Source organism: Glandiceps talaboti, chromosome 12 (genome assembly GCF_964340395.1).
Source record: "Glandiceps talaboti chromosome 12, keGlaTala1.1, whole genome shotgun sequence".
Lineage (NCBI taxonomy): Eukaryota > Metazoa > Hemichordata > Enteropneusta > Spengelidae > Glandiceps > Glandiceps talaboti.
Genome location: NC_135560.1, coordinates 2,547,755 through 2,573,856, shown reverse-complemented (window position 1 = coordinate 2,573,856; position 26,102 = coordinate 2,547,755). Strand labels below are relative to the sequence as shown.

At 37.3% G+C, this 26,102-nt stretch overlaps 2 protein-coding genes across 6 annotated transcripts in view; one reads left to right on the top strand and one right to left on the bottom strand.

The window, feature by feature from the left end:
* Positions 1-26,102, top strand: part of LOC144443524 (C-myc promoter-binding protein-like) — a 145,649-nt gene that overhangs the window by 75,765 nt on the left and 43,782 nt on the right. The gene's annotated exons all lie outside the window — the stretch shown is intronic.
* On the bottom strand, positions 2,502-15,025 carry LOC144443525 (techylectin-5A-like). The gene is made up of 4 exons (XM_078133045.1): positions 14,531-15,025; positions 11,514-11,656; positions 5,794-6,055; positions 2,502-3,513 (listed from the first exon to the last, which is right to left on the bottom strand). The coding sequence occupies exons 1-4, from the start codon at positions 14,970-14,972 to the stop codon at positions 3,239-3,241; spliced, it is 1,122 nt and encodes a 373-aa protein (XP_077989171.1). The 5' UTR covers positions 14,973-15,025; the 3' UTR covers positions 2,502-3,238.

Below are 26,102 nucleotides of genomic sequence, written 5' to 3'. Positions count from 1 at the left end.
ACAATGAACATATTCAATGCTGTGGGCAATTGCAAGAGACTAGAAAACAAAATGGTGTTGAAACAAAATGTACTCACTGGATTTCATGTCCTTGTATAGTAATCACGGCTATTGATTCTGTTATGACAATAGTTATCAAAGCAATCATATTTAGATATTGTATATATACATGACATGAACCACAGACATGTTTACAAACTGAGTAGAGCATGTACCATTCATATTTGAATAATGGAATTAAACTGATTTGTCTGACATTTATGCAAAGTGATGTAATATTTTATAAGTTTATGGAAGGTGATCTTTATTAGTCAAGTTCAAGTGAAATGCCTCCTGTAAGGATTGTTTCTTAGTATACTTTGATATCATTAACACTTTGTTATCTCCAATGAATATACCCACTCACATGAAATTTTACGAAACTGTCTAATAACCAAAAATCATTAATTATGCAGAAAGACTGATTGCAATCAAAATCAGTATCAACAAGCTTTGAAGGAAATGCATATTTTGACACCAGTGTACATTTATGTAGATTGTGTTCTTAAACCTGCACTAACTGGAACTAGGGTATTTATGATTTTATTTTCAGTGAGGCAACCAACAATATATTCACTTTAAAGATTGTCAATAATTAGACATTGTACATGGAAATTAGATGTCTACTTTATCTATAAGTACAATGTACTGTAGTAAGAAGTTGAAATCCTGATTCATTGGGGTGGTGAATTTTTGTGATTTGACATACTGGGTACATTTATTATGTGTACTGCTACATAATTCATTGGGGTGGTGAATTTTTGTGATTTGACATACCGGGTACATTTATTATGTGTACTGCTACATAATTCATTGGGGTGGTGAATTTTTGTGATTTGACATACTGGGTACATTCATTATGTGTACTGCTACATAATTCATTGGGGTGGTGAATTTTTGTGATTTGACATACTGGGTACATTTATTATGTGTACTGCTACATAATTCATTGGGGTGGTGAATTTTTGTGATTTGACATACCGGGTACATTTATTATGTGTACTGCTACATAATTCATTGGGGTGGTGAATTTTTGTGATTTGACATACTGGGTACATTTATTATGTGTACTGCTACATAATTCATTGGGGTGGTGAATTTTTGTGATTTGACATACCGGGTACATTTATTATGTGTACTGCTACATAATTCATTGGGGTGGTGAATTTTTGTGATTTGACATACTGGGTACATTTATTATGTGTACTGCTACATAATTCATTGGGGTGGTGAATTTTTGTGATTTGACATACCGGGTACATTTATTATGTGTACTGCTACATAATTCATTGGGGTGGTGAATTTTTGTGATTTGACATACTGGGTACATTTATTATGTGTACTGCTACATAATTCATTGGGGTGGTGAATTTTTGTGATTTGACATACCGGGTACATTTATTATGTGTACTGCTACATAATTCATTGGGGTGGTGAATTTTTGTGATTTGACATACTGGGTACATTTATTATGTGTACTGCTACATAATTCATTGGGGTGGTGAATTTTTGTGATTTGACATACCAGGTACATTTATTATGTGTACTGCTACATAATTCATTGGGGTGGTGAATTTTTGTGATTTGACATACCAGGTACATTTATTATGTGTACTGCTACATAATTCATTGGGGTGGTGAATTTTTGTGATTTGACATACCGGGTACATTTATTATGTGTACAGTAACTGTACAAAAATCACAAAAATTCACCACCCCAATGAATTATGTAACTGTTACATAATTCATTGGGGTGGTGAATTTTTGTGATTTGACATGCCAGGTACATTTATTATGTGTACTGCTACATAATTCATTGGGGTGGTGAATTTTTGTGATTTGACATACCAGGTACATTTATTATGTGTACTGCTACATAATTCATTGGGGTGGTGAATTTTTGTGATTTGACATATCGGGTACATTTATTATGTGTACTGCTACATAATTCATTGGGGTGGTGAATTTTTGTGATTTGACATACCGGTTACATTTATTATGTGTACTGTTACATAATTCATTGGGGTGGTGAATTTTTGTGATTTGACATATCGGGTACATTTATTATGTGTACTGTTACATAATTCATTGGGGTGGTGAATTTTTGTGATTTGACATACCGGTTACATTTATTATGTGTACTGCTACATAATTCATTGGGGTGGTGAATTTTTGTGATTTGACATACCGGGTACATTTATTATGTGTACTGCTACATAAAATATGCTTACCCACAAGTGACAAGTGATAGTGTTCAGGGTTTATAATAGTATGACTAAGTCATAAAACTGTCCAGTTGCAGCCAGTACAACTTTGGTATATTACCTAATGAAAGATAATTAATTATGCTAATGACTCATTAATGGTATTGCGTAGTAATTAAAAATATAATTAATTTATTAATTATTAAATGAAATATACAAAGAAAAGCTACATCAAGCTAAATGAGATATGTGTGTGCTTTGTTATAATCAATGTCTGCAAGGTATGAAATTTGAAACTTACATCCTGAAGATATTGAAGATATTGCTGAATAGCCAAATAATCACTAATTATGCATGTACTAAATTATATTAAATTGGAATTGTACAATCTTAAGGACTTGTATTTTAATTGCTGAAAATCATTAGATATGCAAGTGATTCAATAATAAAATTTGTATGCAAGCCGTGGATTTGTATGTAATAGTATGATAATTTGGATGGTAAAATCTCAAAATTTCACTTGGAAGGCATTTTTAAATTGCCCAGAAAAAGTTGTCATCCAACTTTACATGAGATGTGTACAGGGCCATCTTCTTGTACCATTTTCTGAAATGTGGTGTACATTATGAGTAGCTTTGCTCGTCATTTGGAATTCAATCAACAGTAAACTTGTTCAATAGAGGCAACTGTGATAAAATATCCTTACATAATTGTTTATTTATATTATATCTACGTAAGTCTAAAGAACTTAAAGGAATAAAATGCATACAATGTAAAAAAGAAAACAAAGTTGTCTAAGAATTCACCATGACTGTTATATTGAATTTTACCATGACACTTTGCTCCACACCTAACTAGCAGTTAAAAAGCTTTGAGAGTTGCCATATTAGTTCTTATAACACCAGATCTAAAAATGGTACATTAGCATAGTTAACAAGTGATACAAATATAAAATTCTGAGGTCAACATGTATTTTTTGTGTAGTAGAAAAGCTACTACTGTAGTAAATCAAAGTTATGTGGTCGTATTTTCATATCAGTGTATTTGACAGAATAATGAAATCCTCTCCAAGCCTGCCAACTTATTCCATCCCCACTCTCCGTAGGGTTGTCACCATGGTGATACAGTCCATTCAGGTTGACATGGTGACAAGCACCATACCACCAGCCTCCTTTGTATGTCTTGGCACAGTTACCATCATACTCATCATTGTCTTGATCTCTTGTAGAAAATGCCATATTTCTGTGACGTTCTGTACCAAGTGAATCACCTGAAATGAAAACATAATAGATTTTCCGTATAGTGCTAGTTTACTTTTGTTCTCTCTGTGTCTATGACTGCTGTATACAGCTGATAGTGATAGTTACCTTAAAGACTGTGTTGTATACAGCTAATAGTGATAGTTACCTTAAAGACTGTGTTGTATACGGGTGATAGTGATAGTTACCTTAAAGACTGTGTTGTATACAGCTGATAGTGATAGTTACCTTAAAGACTGTGTTGTATACAGCTGATAGTGATAGTTACCTTAAAGACTGTGCTGTATACAGCTGATAGTGATAGTTACCTTAAAGACTGCTGTATACAGCTGATAGTGATAGTTACCTTAAAGACTGCTGTATACAGCTGATAGTGATAGTTACCTTAAAGACTGCTGTATACAGCTGATAGTGATAGTTACCCTAAAGACTGTTGTATACAGCTGATAGTGATAGTTACCTTAAAGACTGTGTTGTATACAGCTGATAGTGATAGTTACCCTAAAGACTGTTGTATACAGCTGATAGTGATAGTTACCTTAAAGACTGTGTTGTATACAGCTGATAGTGATAGTTACCCTAAAGACTGTTGTATACAGCTGATAGTGATAGTTACCTTAAAGACTGTGTTGTATACAGCTGATAGTGATAGTTACCTTAAAGACTGTGTTGTATACAGCTGATAGTGATAGTTACCCTAAAGACTGTGTTGTATACAGGTGATAGTGATAGTTACCTTAAAGACTGTGTTGTATACAGCTGATAGTGATAGTTACCCTAAAGACTGTGTTGTATACAGCTGATAGTGATAGTTACCTTAAAGACTGTGTTGTATACAGCTGATAGTGATAGTTACCTTAAAGACTGTGTTGTATACAGCTGATAGTGATAGTTACCTTAAAGACTGTGTTGTATACAGCTGATAGTGATAGTTACCCTAAAGACTGTGTTGTATACAGCTGATAGTGATAGTTACCTTAAAGACTGTGTTGTATACAGCTGATAGTGATAGTTACCCTAAAGACTGTGTTGTATACAGCTGATAGTGATAGTTACCTTAAAGACTGCTGTATACAGCTGATAGTGATAGTTACCTTAAAGACTGTGTTGTATACAGCTGATAGTGATAGTTACCTTAAAGACTGTTGTATACAGCTGATAGTGATAGTTACCTTAAAGACTGTGTTGTATACAGCTGATAGTGATAGTTACCCTAAAGACTGTTGTATACAGCTGATAGTGATAGTTACCCTAAAGACTGTTGTATACAGCTGATAGTGATAGTTACCTTAAAGACTGCTGTATACAGCTGATAGTGATAGTTACCTTAAAGACTGTGTTGTATACAGCTGATAGTGATAGTTACCTTAAAGACTGTGTTGTATACAGCTGATAGTGATAGTTATCTTAAAGACTGCTGTATACAGCTGATAGTGATAGTTACCTTAAAGACTGTGTTGTATACAGCTGATAGTGATAGTTACCCTAAAGACTGTGTTGTATACAGGTGATAGTGATAGTTACCTTAAAGACTGTGTTGTATACAGCTGATAGTGATAGTTACCTTAAAGACTGCTGTATACAGCTGATAGTGATAGTTACCTTAAAGACTGTGTTGTATACAGCTGATAGTGATAGTTACCTTAAAGACTGTGTTGTATACGGGTGATAGTGATAGTTATCTTAAAGACTGTTGTATACAGCTGATAGTGATAGTTACCTTAAAGACTGCTGTATACAGCTGATAGTGATAGTTACCTTAAAGACTGTGCTGTATACAGCTGATAGTGATAGTTACCTTAAAGACTGCTGTATACAGCTGATAGTGATAGTTACCTTAAAGACTGTGTTGTATACGGGTGATAGTGATAGTTATCTTAAAGACTGTTGTATACAGCTGATAGTGATAGTTACCTTAAAGACTGCTGTATACAGCTGATAGTGATAGTTACCTTAAAGACTGTGTTGTATACAGCTGATAGTGATAGTTACCTTAAAGACTGCTGTATACAGCTGATAGTGATAGTTACCTTAAAGACTGCTGTATACAGCTGATAGTGATAGTTACCTTAAAGACTGCTGTATACAGGTGATAGTGATAGTTACCTTAAAGACTGCTGTATACAGCTGATAGTGATAGTTACCTTAAAGACTGCTGTATACAGCTGATAGTGATAGTTACCTTAAAGACTGCTGTATACAGCTGATAGTGATAGTTACCCTAAAGACTGTTGTATACAGCTGATAGTGATGCAATCTGTCAATCTAACAGTTTAGAAAGTGATAATTACCTGCTGTACCATGGTATTCACCTAGACTCAGTTTATATTTCACTTTTTCTGATGCAACCCCAAAGTCATCATACACGGCATATGCTGTGTTTCCATTGGTATCAATCATATCAATGCGAATATCATAACGATCTTGAACAGACAAACGATGTATCTTTCCATTTCCCAGCCAGAATTCACCAAGCATTTCTCCAAATCCAAACTTATAACCATCCCAGTCACGGTAGAAATTTACTGATCCGTCTTGTCGTCTTTGAAACACCTGCAAAAATACAAGACATCAAACACAATATGAGTACAGAGTCCATAGTCCTGTTTATGTCTACGTTTTTCTATATATTTATTTACAATGAAAATCATAAACCCTGAAACAAAACACTGCCTGGCTCAACAAAAATCTCACTAACATTAATACAGCTTTTTGTCAGGCTAGACAAAATATCTCTTTGATGTTGTAAATGTTCTCATCTGTCTCAATAAAAATCTAATAAATATTTCCACATGTTATCGTCTGGCACAACAAGAACTGAATTACAATTGATACATTTTAGTCAATTGACTGTCTCAAAAATATTTTAAAAAACGCAACAACCTTAGGTTTACCAGGCAGAGACATATGAATTTGGCGTTGATCTCCTAAGATAATGGTAGCTCATGCAAAGAAAGTATAACAATATTGGTAAAGATGTTTGTCATACCAGACTATTGGTGAAATGCCGTTGGAAGATTTTTGTCTATCCAGATATTAAAACATAGTATAAATAAGATTTTTGTTGAGCCAGGCAATGTTTTGTTTCAGGGTTATGATTTTCATTGTATCTATCTATCTATCTATCTATCTATCTATCTATCTATCTATCTATCTATCTATCTATCTATCTATCTATCTATCTATCTATCTATCTATCTATCTATCTATCTATCTATCTATCTATCTATCTATCTATCTATCTATCTATCTATCTATCTATCTATCTCTATCTATCTATCTATTTATTTATTTATTTATTTATTCCATTACTTTTGCATAATGGGCTCACTACTATAGTGTGTTATGAACAGCATTGGCTGTAAACTAAACACATAGATGACAATAAAATTAGCGACCACATGACCAGTAAATTAGGTACAAAACAAAGATATAATAATAATAATTTATTCCGTATTGTAGGCCATGGGCCTTAAATGTACATTTACATCAGAATGTGAATATCATAACATCTAACAAAGATATATGGTATGGACCCATCCTGCAGCCCAAACCCATGGCCCAAAATAGTCAGATGAAACTATTTTCATAACCCAAACCCATGGTCCTACCTAGGGTCAGATGAATCTATTTTACATAACCCAAACCCATGGTCCTACCAAGGGTCAGATTAAACTATTTTACATAACCCAAACCCATGGCCCTGCCTAGGGTCAGATGAATCTATTTTACATAACCCAAACCCATGGCCCAAAATAGTCAGATGAATCTATTTTACATAACCCAAACCCATGGCCCAAAATAGTCAGATTAAACTATTTTACATAACCCAAACCCATGGCCCTGCCTAGGGTCAGATGAATCTATTTTACATAACCCAAACCCATGGTCCTACCTAGGGTCAGATGAATCTATTTTACATAACCCAAACCCATGGTCCTACCTAGGGTCAGATTAAACTATTTTACATAACCCAAACCCATGGCCCTACCTAGGGTCAGATGAATCTATTTTACATAACCCAAACCCATGGTCCTACCTAGGGTCAGATGAATCTATTTTACATAGCCATAACCCATGGCCCTACCTAGTGTCAGATGAATCTATTTTACATAACCCAAACCCATGGTCCTACCTAGGGTCAGATGAATCTATTTTACATAACCCAAACCCATGGTCCTACCTAGGGTCAGATGAATCTATTTTACATAGCCATAACCCATGGTCCTACCTAGGGTCAGATGAATCTATTTTACATAGCCATAACCCATGGCCCTACCTAGGGTCAGATGAATCTATTTTACATAACCCAAACCCATGGCCCTACCTAGGGTCAGATGAATCTATTTTACATAACCCAAACCCATGGTCCTACCTAGGGTCAGATGAATCTATTTTACATAACCCAAACCCATGGTCCTACCTAGGGTCAGATGAATCTATTTTACATAGCCATAACCCATGGCCCTACCTAGGGTCAGATGAATCTATTTTACATAACCCAAACCCATGGTCCTACCTAGGGTCAGATGAATCTATTTTACATAACCCAAACCCATGGCCCTACCTAGGGTCAGATGAATCTATTTTACATAACCCAAACCCATGGCCCTACCTAGGGTCAGATGAATCTATTTTACATAACCCAAACCCATGGCCCAAAATACTCAGATAAAACTATTTTCATAACCCAAACCCATGGTCCTACCTCGGGTCAAATTAAACTATTTTACATAACCCAAACCATGGTCCTACCAAGGGTCAGATGAATCTATTTTACATAACCCAAACCCATGGTCCTACCTAGGGTCAGATTAATCTATTTTACATAACCCAAACCCATGGCCCAAAATACTCAGATAAAACTATTTTCATAACCCAAACCCATGGTCCTACCAAGGGTCAGATTAATATATTGGATAATCCTACCCTGTCATTATTGTCAGTGCTCTGTATGATGGAATATATTAGAATTGTAGATTACAGCCTCTATCGTGCAGTCAAGGCCTTTACTTGATATATTCTATTGTTGTCTATGTCCCCAGATAACACACCTAAGGTTCTGTCTTTATATACAAAGTGTACATTGGAGGTGATCTATAGGAAATACTGCAGTACTCTACTTTCATATGGGACAGACTGAGTTTCCTCTAGTGTCCTCTAGTTCAGGTAGTAAAACAGAATCACTAGTTTTTTTTTCCCATCGATCACTATAATTCTGTTGGGAAGCAGTTATAGTTACCAATAAAGTCACTGTGTTATAGCAACTTTAGAAATGACCTTTACCTTTCAGTATGTGCTTACCAATTATATTCTGTTATGAATGTTGAAAGTAGAAGAAGGAGGCATTTTGTTGTAAAAACTGCAGCATGGCCTTGACTATTGCATGGACTATTAATGACACTTTTATCATGTCATGTTAATAGAGCTAGCTTTAACAGAAGTTAATCTTCTAGGTTATATGTTGTTCCCATTCAATGTGGTAGTAAATGTTATTGGAAAGACCCTCCAGGCATAAAGTAATTAGCTTTAGTAAAATTCAGGGATAAAGTCATTCTTAATGGAGATTGATGTCAGATGTCATTGAGACTACAATAGTTATGTCTATAGTCTTTGACAGTGATGTGAGAAACCTTGGGTCACACATGACCTTTCAAATAGCAAGCAGCCTTTACCATGTCTGGTTATAATTATTATCAGGCTTGGACTTATCCTAACATCAAATGTTAGTTTGAGAGATAAATTATGCAGGCATTCAAATTTATTAGTAGTATTCTGGTATGGACATGTACAAGTATGACAGGTCTGTGTTTTGACCTAGTTATATTGTTTAGGGAACTGTCATTCTGTTTTTGTGTCCATTAATGTGAATGTATGTGTATGTGTATATGTATGTGTGTGTGTATGTGTATGTATGTATGTATGTATGTATGTATGTATGTATGTATGTATGTATGTATGTATGTATGTATGTATGTATGTATGTATGTATGTATGTATGTATGTATGTATGTATGTGTGTGTGTGTGTGTGTGTGTGTGTGTGTGTGTGTGTGTGTATGTATGTATGTATGTAGTATGTGTGTATGTATGTAGTATGTATCACCCTATTAGGAGTAACGGTGACTGGTGTGTGTGTGTGTGTGTGTGTGTGTGTGTGTGTGTGTGTGTGTGTGTGTAGGTAGGTAGGTAGGTAGGTAGGTAGGTAGGTAGGTAGGTAGGTAGGTAGGTAGGTAGGTAGGTAAGTAGGTAGGTAGGTATATGTGTGTATGCCCGTCATTCTGTGTGTATATGTTCGTCATTCAATAACTGTTACAATGATCTCACCATGATGTCAGTGCATTATCTACCATTAGACATGTACAAGTATTGTTACATAATTATACAATTAAATTCCCTTAAAGTTATTCCCTGAACTGTGTCATCTCATTTTTACAACAGTTGCTCCTATAGAAACTCCAAAATGTGGTGAAAGCAACAAAAGTGTACCAGCTAGAGGAATTGCCTAAAGGCAGAGGGTAACCTAATGAAGGGCTCACACAGCCAGCCTTAGACATTCCTTACAGCTATTCAGCTCATGATAAAAGTGATATGTTGATACTAACAATTGATATGCATGACTGCCATGCTGGTTTGTAGTTTAGGCTGATCAAACTGTGTCTTACTAACTATTGGTTTATGTATTATATGATACAAACCAGTGTTTTATTTAAGGGCGGTAAGTAGGTAAAATCTACCGGGGTTCCCACATCATTTTACCGGGGTTCCCCACCTAAACTATGATACATTGCATGGGAAGCACTACCAGTTTTACCTCTTTCCCCCTTTCTGTTACCGGGGTTCCCAAACCTTAGCAAAAACACTGCAAACAATGAACATAGCTTCAGATAACTGTGTACTACCACCACCACCACCAACTACTTAATATCCAACAACCACTACCAACTACTTAGCATCCAACCACCACCACCACCACCACCACCACCACCACAGTAACTATTACTACCACCACCACCACCACCACATCAAACTACCTATCATCCCACCACCACCACCACCACCACCATCAGACTACTAACCATTCAATCACCACCACCAGTCAGACTAATTACCATCCAACCACCACCACCACCACATCAGACTACTTACCATCCAACCACCACCATCAGATTACTTACCGTCCAACCACCATCACCACCACCACCACCACCATCAGATTACTTCCCATCCAACCACCACCACCACCACCATCAGACTAATTACCATCCAACCAACCCAATCAGACTACTTATGCTCCAACCACCACCATGGACCATTTATCATCCAACCATCCAATCAGACCACTTATCATCCAACCACCACCATCAGACAACTTACCGTCCAACCACCACCATCAGACCACTTATCATCCAACCATCCAATCAGACCACTTATCATCCAACCACCACCATCAGACAACTTACCGTCCAACCACCACCATCAGACAACTTACCGTCCAACCACCACCGTCAGACAACTTACCATCCAACCACCACCATCAGACAACTTACCGTCCAACCACCACCATCAGACAACTTACCGTCCAACCACCACCATCAGACAACTTACCATCCAACCACCACCATAAGACAACTTGCCGTCCAACCACCACCATCAGACAACTTACCGTCCAACCACCACCATCAGACAACTTACCGTCCAACCACCACCATCAGACAACTTACCGTCCAACCACCACCATCAGACAACTTATCATCCAACCACCCAATCAGGCAACTTATCATCCAACCACCACCATCAGACAACTTACCGTCCAACCACCACCATCAGACAACTTACCATCCAACCACCACCATCAGACAACTTACTGTCCAACCACCTCATCAGGCAACTTATCATCCAACCACCACCATCAGACAACTTACCGTCCAACCACCACCATCAGACAACTTACCATCCAACCACCACCATCAGACAACTTACCGTCCAACCACCACCATCAGACAACTTACCGTCCAACCACCACCATCAGTCTCCATATCACAGTAGACTTCTATAGAACCTTTGCCATCTTTAGGTTGTATAGTATAAACATCACTAGTTACATAACCATTGTTAAATAAATCAGCACAGTCTTTAGGTTTGATACTATCACCTGATGACAAAATATAACCAGCATTTAGAATACCTTCAGAGAGCAATAGACTTCTTGTTTTTTGTGTAATAAGAGCACATTGTAGATAATATCTAGCAGAGTTGTAGATATTCACAAAGACTGACATATATTTATTACAGGAGAAATTAAGTTGCCTTGGTGTTTCACTCATGAGACATAATGTATTTTACACATACATGCAGACAATTAACTTCAAATACAAGTTGCCATGTTGATTAGCAGTTGGAAAGTAAACAATTGAAATCATCACTTAACCATTACAAGCCATGCTGCACTGTAAAAGAATAGCAATTCTCTATTACTTTTCAATTTGATTGGGTAAAGGATCCTCCAATGCAGTGTGTGTGTTGTGTCTCTGTTGTATTAGTAGTCTAGAATTGAATTGTGTCTAAATCTTTTGTGGTAAAAACATGAGGTCCCATGGGTGAAACACCAAGGCAACTTCAGTTCTTCTGCATTACAACTGGATTTGTGAAATGGGAACTAGTTTTGGTCTATCTAGTGTATTTTTATCTGTGTGCTAATCTGTCTGTCGACCTGTCCACCTGCCTGTCCATCTGTTTGTCCATGTATGTCTGTTTGTCAGCATCTTGACTTTATACACTGATGACATTTTTACAGCCAGTCAGTTTAATTTTAAGTACTGTATTTAAAATTTAATCAGTTCAAGAAGTGTGTGTGTGTGTGTGTGTGTGTGTGTGTGTGTGTGTGTGTGTGTGTGTGTGTGTGTGTGTGTGTTAGGAATGGTTCAAATGAATGAAACATGGTGTGTTTGCATTGTATTCCTAAACTTTGATAAGAGTATGGAAAAGTGAACCAAATTCCTAGTAGATCTCTTGATAGTTTCACCTTACCACTGATTACCCAAATAATAGTAAACTGTTGATTTTGGATAGCCAGTCAAATTGAATTGAACCCCACAGCTTTGGAATGACCTCACTACAAAGGTCATAGGCCATGATCTCTTATCTACCATTGCAACATAACTGGCATTTTTAACAATACTTGATCAGTATCAGACTGTATGGTCTTAGTCATAGGGTGGTATCCAGTCTGTGTCTGTGTGTTTGGATTATGAGAGCCATGCTATGCTAACAAACTAAGTAGACTATAGTCCACTTGAAGGTCTGTTGGTGATATTGTCTGCTGGGTACCAAACCCTGCTGTCATCAAGTACAAACAATTTAGACTAGAGATAGTATGTGTTGTCAAACAGTAGAATTAGTACTGACTACAGGACTGGTGACACATTTATACTATATAATACTAGTAATTACATGTGGAAATGGGGGGGGGGGGTTATCTAAAAAAAGTTGCAGTCTTGTAGAAAGTGTCAAGAGAAAAAGTAGTATTGTTTTATTGGTATCAGTATTTGAAGTTATTTTAAAATAGCTGTCAAAATCTATCAAATTTATGATAAAAAAATCAGAACAGGAAACGACAAGAACAATTTGAACACATTCTAGATTATTTTGAAAAATTGGTTAAACTCCCTTGTTTCCAATACAGTGTGGGTTTTTTTTGAAAGATTTGAGAACTTTTTGTTACAGAGATGGTGGGATGGGGGGATTTGGTTAGATTTATGTAGTTACAACCACAATAATCATGGATAGTTTATTTAAAACAAATGTCAAATAGTCAAATAACATGGAGTTTATTAAACAGTTAACATGTGGTAATTAACAAATTAGAGTCCCCATAAAAAGGTCATAAAAATTCCTTTACAATAAATGTTTGTGCTATAGCTGTTGTATACCAATAGCAGAGAGAGGAACCATGCCTATGCCCCAAAGTTATCTTACACATTATAGGAACCATGCGTATGGCCCAAAGTTATCTCACACATTATACTAGGAACCATGTGTATGCCCCAAAGTTATCTTACACATTATAGGAACCATGTGTATGCCCCAGAGTTATCTCACACATTATACTAGGAACCATGCGTATGGCCCAAAGTTATCTCACACATTATACTAATATTTTGGTGGACATTGTTGGTAGAATGACAGAGCAATGCTGAATGTTGTTTTAACAGCTCCTGTGACAAAGACAGTGGTTGCAAGTTGCCTTTAGATACAGAACTAAAGATAGACAATGATATATTCAATTCATTATATTGACTACAGAACACTGTGTCAGCCAAAAAGACCTTGAATTTAACTTGTACACTGGGTTGTCAGATTTAGCCTTGTCAAATGTTTTGTCTACAATTGACTACTGATTTACATTGGTGTAACAGACTATATTGTGGATTTGGTAGTCTACATATATAGCTACACAATGTTTGGTAATTTATGTACCCTGGACTATGCATGTAATCAAATATATATATTGCTAATATATATTAGAAAAGGTAAATTAAATGCACATGTTAAGAAATGGAGACAGTTTTTTGAAATTGATAACTTAAGAAAAGTTTCTGAATACAAAATGTAAAGATTGTAGTAAGCCCAATAAAAACGTTATTACGTACACAAAATATATATTTACAGTAAGTGATTTCAATAACAGACATTTGATTACCAAGTAAAATGAATCAAATATAAAATATAACTGAGGTATTAGTTTTAAAGTAGAGGTTTGGACTCGGTAGGTTACTAGGTTTTAGATAAAGTGCATGTTTACATGTGTGTGGAATTGATAGCAGTTTGAATTGGAGCGTATAATAGATTTACTGTGATCTATTGTTACCCTATTGACATGGCTACTGAAACTTTGGTGTCCTCAACTAAGTTTGTTCATGTCTGCAAGTCATTATGGTGTTGAAGGCATGCAGGCCATCATCACTGATATCCACTATCTGTAGTAAAACAGATTACAACAGTTTATATTGGTTGAGTACAGTCCTACCTGTAGGAACTTTGCTATCAGTTCTTTGATAGTTTTCACCACTTTGGAGATTCTTGACAGCAGTAGTTAACCATTCCACCTGTTCTTTAAGTTCACGTATCACATTGTCACCATCACAGTTACATGCTGCCGGCTGTACATTAATAGAGTATGTAGGGGCACAATTGAAAGTTTCAGCTGCAGTGTTAGTGACTGTTGGGGCTTGCTCTTTCAGTATTTCATTTCCTCCTGATGATGTTAGACCTTCACTTTGAACGTCATTCTTTTCTCTGTCATGTTCAAGAATGCCATTTGCAAAGTTTGTGTCTGCCTGAGAATCCTGTCTGGGGTGTATATTCTCTGCCACAAGGCCGTCCTCACTCTCTGTTGGTACTGCATATGTGGTACTCCATACCAACAAAATCAGAGGTATAAATAATTGCTTAAGATAACGTAATGCCATGCTACTTGTCACCAGTGTCTAACAGTTGACAGACTTGATATAGAGGTGCTTACTGCTTGGAATGCAATGGGTATAGTGCGTGACTTTGCACACAGCCAGTAGACACTCCAGTGGGGGTGAAAAGTCATCAAAATGTACCAATTACAAGACAGGACTGTCTGCTTATTACCATGTCAATAGGAATGAGATAGGAAGTATAGAAGGGTAGATAAACAAGACAACTGACTCATTGCAGTCAGACTTTTCATCTAGTACACTGTTTGCAATCCATTACAAAATTCCCCACCTGTGTTTACTTGTAAAACTTTTAAATAAACATGAAAATGTAAAATTGGGTCTGAAAAGTGGAATACAGTACTGTGTAGTGTGTCAACATAGCTTTACAATCAAAGTCCTTGTGTCAAGCCTCTATACAACCTGATTTCAATGGTGAACAAATCAGTGTTATGTATTCTACAATTTGTATGCATGCACTCATTTTAACAAGTGAGTGTTTGCCATTTAAATCTCTCAATTGATACAAACAACAATAAATAAGTAAAGAAAGTCTTTGTTTTGTACTCGACTGCTACATGTACATGATTAAGGGGGTAAAAAGCATGAAACAAGGATTCACTACTACTGGCATTTTGCCAGATATTGGGTATTAAATTTGAAGATGACTTTTAGTCTGTTTCTGCCAATCATATACACACCTCAAAGTGATGATAATGTGTAGTGAACAATAAACTCAATAATGTTATAACAGAAGAAATGAAAGATACTGGTATATCTATCAGTGTTGTCTTGGTAACCTTGTAAAGTGCCATCCAGTGATGTCTTGGTGATGTAGTACAGTGCCATCCAGTGATGTCTTGGTGATGTAGTACAGTGCCATACAGTAATGTCTTGGTGACCCAGTACAATGCTACCCAGTGATGTCTTTGTGACCCAGTACAATGCTACCCAGTGATGTCTTTGTGACCCAGTACAATGCTACCCAGTAATGTCTTTGTGACCCAGTACAATGCCATACAGTGATGTCTTGGTGACCCAGTACAATGCCATACTGTGATGTCTTTGTGACCCAGTACAATGCCATACAGTGATGTCTTGGTGACCCAGTACAGTGCTACCCAGTGATGTCTTTGTGACCCAGTACAATGCTACCCAGTGATGTCTTGGTGACCCAGTAAAATGCCATCCAGTGATGTCTTGGTGACCCAGTACAATGCCATCCAGTGATGTCTTGGTGACCCAGTACAGTGCTACCCAGTGATGTCTTTGTGACCCAGTACAATGCTACCCAGTGATGTCTTGGTGACCCAGTAAAATGCCATACTGTGATATCTTGGTGACCCAGTACAATGCCATCCAGTGATGTCTTGGTGACCCAGTACAGTGCTACCCAGTGATGTCTTTGTGACCCAGTACAATGCTACCCAGTGATGTCTTGGTGACCCAGTAAAATGCCATACTGTGATGTCTTGGTGACCCAGTACAATGCCATACAGTGATGTCTTTGTGACCCAGTACAATGCTACCCAGTGATGTCTTGATGACCCAGTAAAATGCCATACTGTGATGTCTTGATGACCCAGTACAATGCCATACAGTAATGTCTTGGTGACCCAGTACAATGCTACCCAGTGATGTCTTGGTGACCCAGTACAGTGCTACCCAGTGATGTCTTGGTGACCCAGTACAATGCTACCCAGTAATGTCTTGGTGACCCAGTACAATGCTATACAGTAATGTCTTGGTGACCCAGTACAATGCCATCCAGTGATGTCTTGGTGACCCAGTACAATGCCATACAGTGATGTCTTGGTGACCCAGTACAATGCTACCCAGTGATGTCTTGGTGACCCAGTAAAATACAGGACTACTACTAGCTGACACAGTGTCAAATACAGGACTACTACTAGCTGACACAGTGTCAAATACAGGACTACTACTAGCTGACACAATATCAAATACAGGACTACTACTAGCTGACACAATGTCAAATACAGGACTACTACTAGCTGACACAATGTCAAATACAGGACTACTACTAGCTGACACAATGTCAAATACAGGACTACTACTAGCTGACACAGTGTCAAATACAGGACTACTACTAGCTGACACAATATCAAATACAGGACTACTACTAGCTGACACAATGTCAAATACAGGACTACTACTAGCTGACACAATGTCAAATACAGGACTACTAGCTGACACAATGTCAAATACTGGACTACTACTAGCTGACACAGTATCAAATACAGGACTACTACTAGCTGACACAATATCAAATACAGGACTACTACTAGCTGACACAATGTCAAATACAGGACTACTAGCTGACAATGTCAAATACTGGACTACTACTAGCTGATACAGTGTCAAATACAGGACTACTACTAGCTGACACAATATCAAATACTGGACTACTACTAGCTGACACAATATCAAATACAGGACTACTACTAGCTGACACAATGTCAAATACAGGACTACTACTAGCTGACACAGTGTCAAACACAGGACTACTACTAGCTGACACAATGTCAAATACAGGACTACTACTAGCTGACACAATATCAAATACAGGACTACTACTAGCTGACACAATGTCAAATACAGGACTACTACTAGCTGACACAATATCAAATACAGGACTACTACTAGCTGACACAATATCAAATACAGGACTACTACTAGCTGACAATGTCAAATACAGGACTACTACTAGCTGACACTCAAATAAAGGACTACTACTAGCTTACACAATATCAAATACAGGACTACTACTAGCTGACACAGTGTCAAATACAGGACTACTACTAGCTGACACAATATCAAATACAGGACTACTACTAGCTGACACAGTATCAAATACAGGACTACTACTAGCTGACACAATGTCAAATACAGGACTACTACTAGCTGACACAATATCAAATACAGGACTACTACTAGCTGACAATGTCAAATACAGGACTACTACTAGCTGACACAATATCAAATACAGGACTACTACTAGCTGACACAATATCAAATACAGGACTACTACTAGCTGACACAATGTCAAATACAGGACTACTACTAGCTGACACAATATCAAATACAGGACTACTACTAGCTGACACAGTATCAAATACAGGACTACTACTAGCTGACACAATGTCAAATACAGGACTACTACTAGCTGACACAATATCAAATACAGGACTACTACTAGCTGACACAGTGTCAAATACAGGACTACTACTAGCTGACACAATGTCAAATACAGGACTACTACTAGCTTACACAATGTCAAATACAGGACTACTACTAGCTGACACAATATCAAATACAGGACTACTACTAGCTGACACAATGTCAAATACAGGACTACTACTAGCTGACACAATGTCAAATACAGGACTACTACTAGCTGACACAATATCAAATACAGGACTACTACTAGCTGACACAATGTCAAATACAGGACTACTACTAGCTGACACAATGTCAAATACAGGACTACTACTAGCTGACACAATGTCAAATACAGGACTACTACTAGCTGACACAGTGTCAAATACAGGACTACTACTAGCTGACAATGTCAAATACAGGACTACTACTAGCTGACACAGTGTCAAATACAGGACTACTACTAGCTGACACAATGTCAAATACAGGACTACTACTAGCTGACACAATGTCAAATAAAGGACTACTACTAGCTGACACAATATCAAATACAGGACTATTACTAGCTGACACAATGTGAAATACAGGACTACTACTAGCTGACACAGTGTCAAATACAGGACTACTACTAGCTGACACAATATCAAATACAGGACTACTACTAGCTGACACAATATCAAATACAGGACTACTACTAGCTGACACAATATCAAATACAGGACTACTACTAGCTGACACAATGTCAAATACAGGACTACTACTAGCTGACACAGTGTCAAATACAGGACTACTACTAGCTGACACAATATCAAATACAGGACTACTACTAGCTGACACAATATCAAATACAGGACTACTACTAGCTGACACAATGTCAAATACAGGACTACTACTAGCTGACACAATGTCAAATACAGGACTACTACTAGCTGACACAATGTCAAATACAGGACTACTACTAGCTGACACAATGTCAAATACAGGACTACTACTAGCTGACACAGTGTCAAATACAGGACTACTACTAGCTGACACAGTATCAAATACAGGACTACTATTAGCTGACACAGTGTCAAATACAGGACTACTACTAGCTGACACAATATCAAATACAGGACTACTACTAGCTGACACAATGTCAAATACAGGACTACTACTAGCTGACACAATGTCAAATACAGGACTACTACTAGCTGACACAATGTCAAATACAGGACTACTACTAGCTGACACAATGTCAAATACAGGACTACTAGCTGACACAATGTCAAATACTGGACTACTACTAGCTGACACAGTGTCAAATACAGGACTACTACTAGCTGACACAATATCAAATACTGGACTACTACTAGCTGACACAATACCAAATACAGGACTACTACTAGCTGACACAATGTCAAATACAGGACTACTACTAGCTGACACAGTGTCAAACACAGGACTACTACTAGCTGACACAATGTCAAATACAGGACTACTACTAGCTGACACAATGTCAAATACAGGACTACTACTAGCTGACACAGTGTCAAATACAGTACTACTACTAGCTGACACAATGTCAAATACAGGACTACTACTAGCTGACACAATGTCAAATACAGGACTACTACTAGCTGCACAATGTCAAATACAGGACTACTAGCTGACACAATGTCAAATACTGGACTACTACTAGCTGACACAGTGTCAAACACAGGACTACTACTAGCTGACACAATGTCAAATACAGGACTACTACTAGCTGACACAATGTCAAATACAGGACTACTACTAGCTGACACAGTGTCAAATACAGTACTACTACTAGCTGACACAATATCAAATACAGGACTACTACTAGCTGACACAGTATCAAATACAGGACTACTACTAGCTGACACAATATCAAATACAGGACTACTACTAGCTGACACAGTGTCAAATACAGGACTACTACTAGCTGACAATATCAAATACAGGACTACTACTAGCTGACACAGTGTCAAATACAGGACTACTACTAGCTGACACAGTGTCAAATACAGGACTACTACTAGCTGACACAATATCAAATACAGGACTACTACTAGCTGACACAATATCAAATACAGGACTACTACTAGCTGACACAGTGTCAAATACAGGACTACTACTAGCTGACACAGTATCAAATACAGGACTACTACTAGCTGACACAATGTCAAATACAGGACTACTACTAGCTGACACAATATCAAATACAGGACTACTACTAGCTGACACAATATCAAATACAGGACTACTACTAGCTGACACAATATCAAATACAGGACTACTACTAGCTGACACAATATCAAATACAGGACTACTACTAGCTGACACAATGTCAAATACAGGACTACTACTAGCTGACACTCAAATAAAGGACTACTACTAGCTTACACAATATCAAATACAGGACTACTACTAGCTGACACAGTGTCAAATACAGGACTACTACTAGCTGACACAATATCAAATACAGGACTACTACTAGCTGACACAATGTCAAATACAGGACTACTACTAGCTGACACAATATCAAATACAGGACTACTACTAGCTGACACAATATCAAATACAGGACTACTACTAGCTGACACAATGTCAAATACAGGACTACTACTAGCTGACACTGTCAAATAAAGGACTACTACTAGCTTACACAATATCAAATACAGGACTACTACTAGCTGACACAGTGTCAAATACAGGACTACTACTAGCTGACAAAATATCAAATACAGGACTACTACTAGCTGACACAGTGTCAAATACAGGACTACTACTAGCTGACACAATGTCAAATACAGGACTACTACTAGCTGACACAATATCAAATACAGGACTACTACTAGCTAACACAATATCAAATACAGGACTACTACTAGCTGACACTGTCAAATACAGGACTACTAGCTGACACAATGTCAAATACAGGACTACTACTAGCTAACACAATATCAAATACAGGACTACTACTAGCTGACACTGTCAAATACAGGACTACTAGCTGACACAATATCAAATACAGGACTACTACTAGCTGACACAATGTCAAATACAGGACTACTACTAGCTGACACAATGTCAAATACAGGACTACTACTAGCTGACACAATATCAAATACAGGACTACTACTAGCTGACACTGTCAAATACAGGACTACTACTAGCTGACACAATGTCAAATACAGGACTACTACTAGCTGACACAGTGTCAAATACAGGACTACTACTAGCTGACACAATGTCAAATACAGGACTACTACTAGCTGACAATGTCAAATACAGGACTACTACTAGCTGACACAATATCAAATACAGGACTACTACTAGCTGACACAATATCAAATACAGGACTACTACTAGCTGACACAATATCAAATACAGGACTACTACTAGCTGACACAGTGTCAAATACAGGACTACTACTAGCTGACACAGTGTCAAATACAGGACTACTACTAGCTGACACAATGTCAAATAAAGGACTACTACTAGCTGACACAGTGTCAAATACAGGACTACTACTAGCTGACACAATGTCAAATACAGGACTACTACTAGCTGACACAATGTCAAATAAAGGACTACTACTACCTGACACAATATCAAATACAGGACTATTACTAGCTGACACAATGTGAAATACAGGACTACTACTAGCTGACACAGTGTCAAATACAGGACTACTACTAGCTGACACAATATCAAATACAGGACTACTACTAGCTGACACAATATCAAATACAGGACTACTACTAGCTGACACAATATCAAATACAGGACTACTACTAGCTGACACAATGTCAAATACAGGACTACTACTAGCTGACACAGTGTCAAATACAGGACTACTACTAGCTGACACAATATCAAATACAGGACTACTACTAGCTGACACAATATCAAATACAGGACTACTACTAGCTGACACAATATCAAATACAGGACTACTACTAGCTGACACAATGTCAAATACAGGACTACTACTAGCTGACACAATGTCAAATACAGGACTACTACTAGCTGACACAATGTCAAATACAGGACTACTACTAGCTGACACAATATCAAATACAGGACTACTACTAGCTGACACAGTATCAAATACAGGACTACTACTAGCTGACACAATGTCAAATACAGGACTTCTACTAGCTGACACAATATCAAATACAGGACTACTACTAGCTGACACAATGTCAAATACAGGACTACTACTAGCTGACACAATATCAAATACAGGACTACTACTAGCTGACACAATGTCAAATACAGGACTACTACTAGCTGACACAGTGTCAAATACAGGACTACTACTAGCTTACACAATATCAAATACAGGACTACTACTAGCTGACACAGTGTCAAATACAGGACTACTACTAGCTTACACAATGTCAAATACAGGACTACTACTAGCTGACACAATATCAAATACAGGACTACTACTAGCTGACACTGTCAAATACAGGACTACTACTAGCTGACACAGTGTCAAATACAGGACTACTACTAGCTGACACAATGTCAAATACTGGACTACTACTAGCTAACACAGTGTCAAATACAGGACTACTACTAGCTGACACAATGTCAAATACAGGACTACTACTAGCTGACACAGTGTCAAATACAGGACTACTACTAGCTTACACAATATCAAATACAGGACTACTACTAGCTGACACAATGTCAAATACAGGACTACTACTAGCTGACACAATGTCAAATACAGGACTACTACTAGCTGACACAATGTCAAATACAGGACTACTACTAGCTGACACAGTGTCAAATACAGGACTACTACTAGCTGACACAATATCAAATACAGGACTACTACTAGCTTACACAATGTCAAATACAGGACTACTACTAGCTGACACAGTGTCAAATACAGGACTACTACTAGCTGACACAATGTCAAATACAGGACTACTACTAGCTGACACAATGTCAAATACAGGACTACTACTAGCTTACACAATATCAAATACAGGACTACTACTAGCTGACACAATGTCAAATACAGGACTACTACTAGCTGACACAATGTCAAATACAGGACTACTACTAGCTGACACAATATCAAATACAGGACTACTACTAGCTTACACAATATCAAATACAGGACTACTACTAGCTGACACTGTCAAATACAGGACTACTACTAGCTGACACTGTCAAATACAGGACTACTACTAGCTGACACTGTCAAATACAGGACTACTACTAGCTGACACAGTGTCAAATACAGGACTACTACTAGCTGACACAATGTCAAATACAGGACTACTACTAGCTGACACAATATCAAATACAGGACTACTACTAGCTTACACAATATCAAATACAGGACTACTACTAGCTGACACTGTCAAATACAGGACTACTACTAGCTGACACTGTCAAATACAGGACTACTACTAGCTGACACAATGTCAAATACAGGACTACTACTAGCTGACACAATGTCAAATACAGGACTACTACTAGCTGACACAATGTCAAATACAGGACTACTACTAGCTGACACAATGTCAAATACAGGACTACTACTAGCTGACACAATGTCAAATACAGGACTACTACTAGCTGACACAGTGTCAAATACAGGACTACTACTAGCTTACACAATATCAAATACAGGACTACTACTAGCTGACACAATGTCAAATACAGGACTACTACTAGCTGACACAATGTCAAATACAGGACTACTACTAGCTGACACAATATCAAATACAGGACTACTACTAGCTGACACAATGTCAAATACAGGACTACTACTAGCTGACACAATGTCAAATACAGGACTACTACTAGCTGACACAATATCAAATACAGGACTACTACTAACTGACACTGTCAAATACAGGACTACTACTAGCTTACACAATGTCAAATATAGGACTACTACTAGCTTACACAGTATCAAATACAGGACTACTACTAGCTGACACAATATCAAATACAGGACTATTACTAGCTTACACAATATCAAATACAGGACTACTACTAGCTGACACAATGTCAAATACAGGACTACTACTAGCTGACACAATATCAAATACAGGACTACTACTAGCTTACACAATGTCAAATACAGGACTACTACTAGCTGACACAATGTCAAATACAGGACTACTACTAGCTGACACAATATCAAATACAGGACTACTACTAGCTGACACAATGTCAAATACAGGACTACTACTAGCTGACACAATGTCAAATACAGGACTACTACTAGCTGACACAATGTCAAATACAGGACTACTACTAGCTGACACAATGTCAAATACAGGACTACTACTAGCTGACACAATATCAAATACAGGACTACTACTAGCTGACACAATGTCAAATACAGGACTACTACTAGCTGACACAATGTCAAATACAGGACTACTACTAGCTGACACAGTATCAAATACAGGACTACTACTAGCTGACACAGTGTCAAATACAGGACTACTACTAGCTGACACAATGTCAAATACAGGACTACTACTAGCTGACACAATGTCAAATACATGACTACTACTAGTTGACACAGTGTCAAATACAGGACTACTACTAGCTGACACAGTGTCAAATACAGGACTACTACTAGCTGACACAGTGTCAAATACAGGACTACTACTAGCTGACACAATGTCAAATACAGGACTACTAGTTGCTGACACAATTCAATATTTTTGTTCACAATCTGTTGGGAGGTTTCAACTCATCTATAATGTTACTAGGAATGAGAAACTGCAAATTTTACCAGTGTTCCCCTTTTTGCTAGCATGGTTACTATTTGTGCATGCAGGGTTCCCTTTTTAGCACAACTGGACTACTTAGGTTCAGTAGTGCTGTGGGCATGGCAAAGTGTCTGTATGCGTGTCTGTGTGTCTGTGTGTCTGTAAACAACTTAAAGTCATAAACCACCAGATTGATTGCCATAATATTTTGTGGGTGTATTACCTCAGGTGTCTAGTTGGGAAATTATTCAAATCAAAATGATCTTGCCACCGGTGTGTGATTTGGGTAAATGATTTTTGGTCAAAAAACTTAAAACTCAAAAACTTCAGGGCAAATAAGTCTAAAATTTGGTGGGAACATTCTTATGGTGTTCAGCTTAAGAATTGTTCACAACATGGTGATGCCATCAGTAATATGCAAATTTGTCTTTTTGGTCCAAAGTAATTCAAAACTACTGAGTAGATTGGGCTGAAATTTAATGGGGATGCATCTAGGGGTGTATAGATGACAAAATATTAAGCACATAATGATCTAATCAATGATATGCAATTTAGGTGTAAAAATGAGAATTTTAGTCAAAAACTTATATCTCAAAAAATACTTGGTGAATGAGTCTGAAATTTTGTGAGATGTTTCTAGAAGTGTTATTCTATGGAATAATCATAACATGTTGATACTATGAGTGATATGCAAATAATGTATAAAAAATTTGTGAAATGCAAATAAAGTCTAAAAATTGTGTTTTTGGTTAATCATTTTTCACTTGCAAATAACCAGCAGATTAAGCTTGAATTTCATGGGAATGTAGGGATCTGTATGTGCAGAAATCTCAAGCACATGGTGATCTCATTAGTGATCTGCAAATTAGGTAAAAAGAAATGTATGCTTTCCTCAAAAATCTTCAACTTTGAAATTGCACACTAGATTGAGCTTACTAACTTTGTTGAGAATGTGTAGATATGTCCTCATTAGCTGAGAACAGTATATTGTTAATTAGCTATAATGTTTACTTTACTGACTCGATTATGTAATATGTTGTAAGACAGCTGTTTCATCACCTACAGGTATAAACTGAATGTAGCTGCCATTTAATTACAATAAGACAACCAAGAAAGTTAAACCTGTTACATTGGTATGATTTAGTTCCAGATTGATTTTTAAAAAAAATAAAGAAGTAGTTAAAACTTGTAGACACAT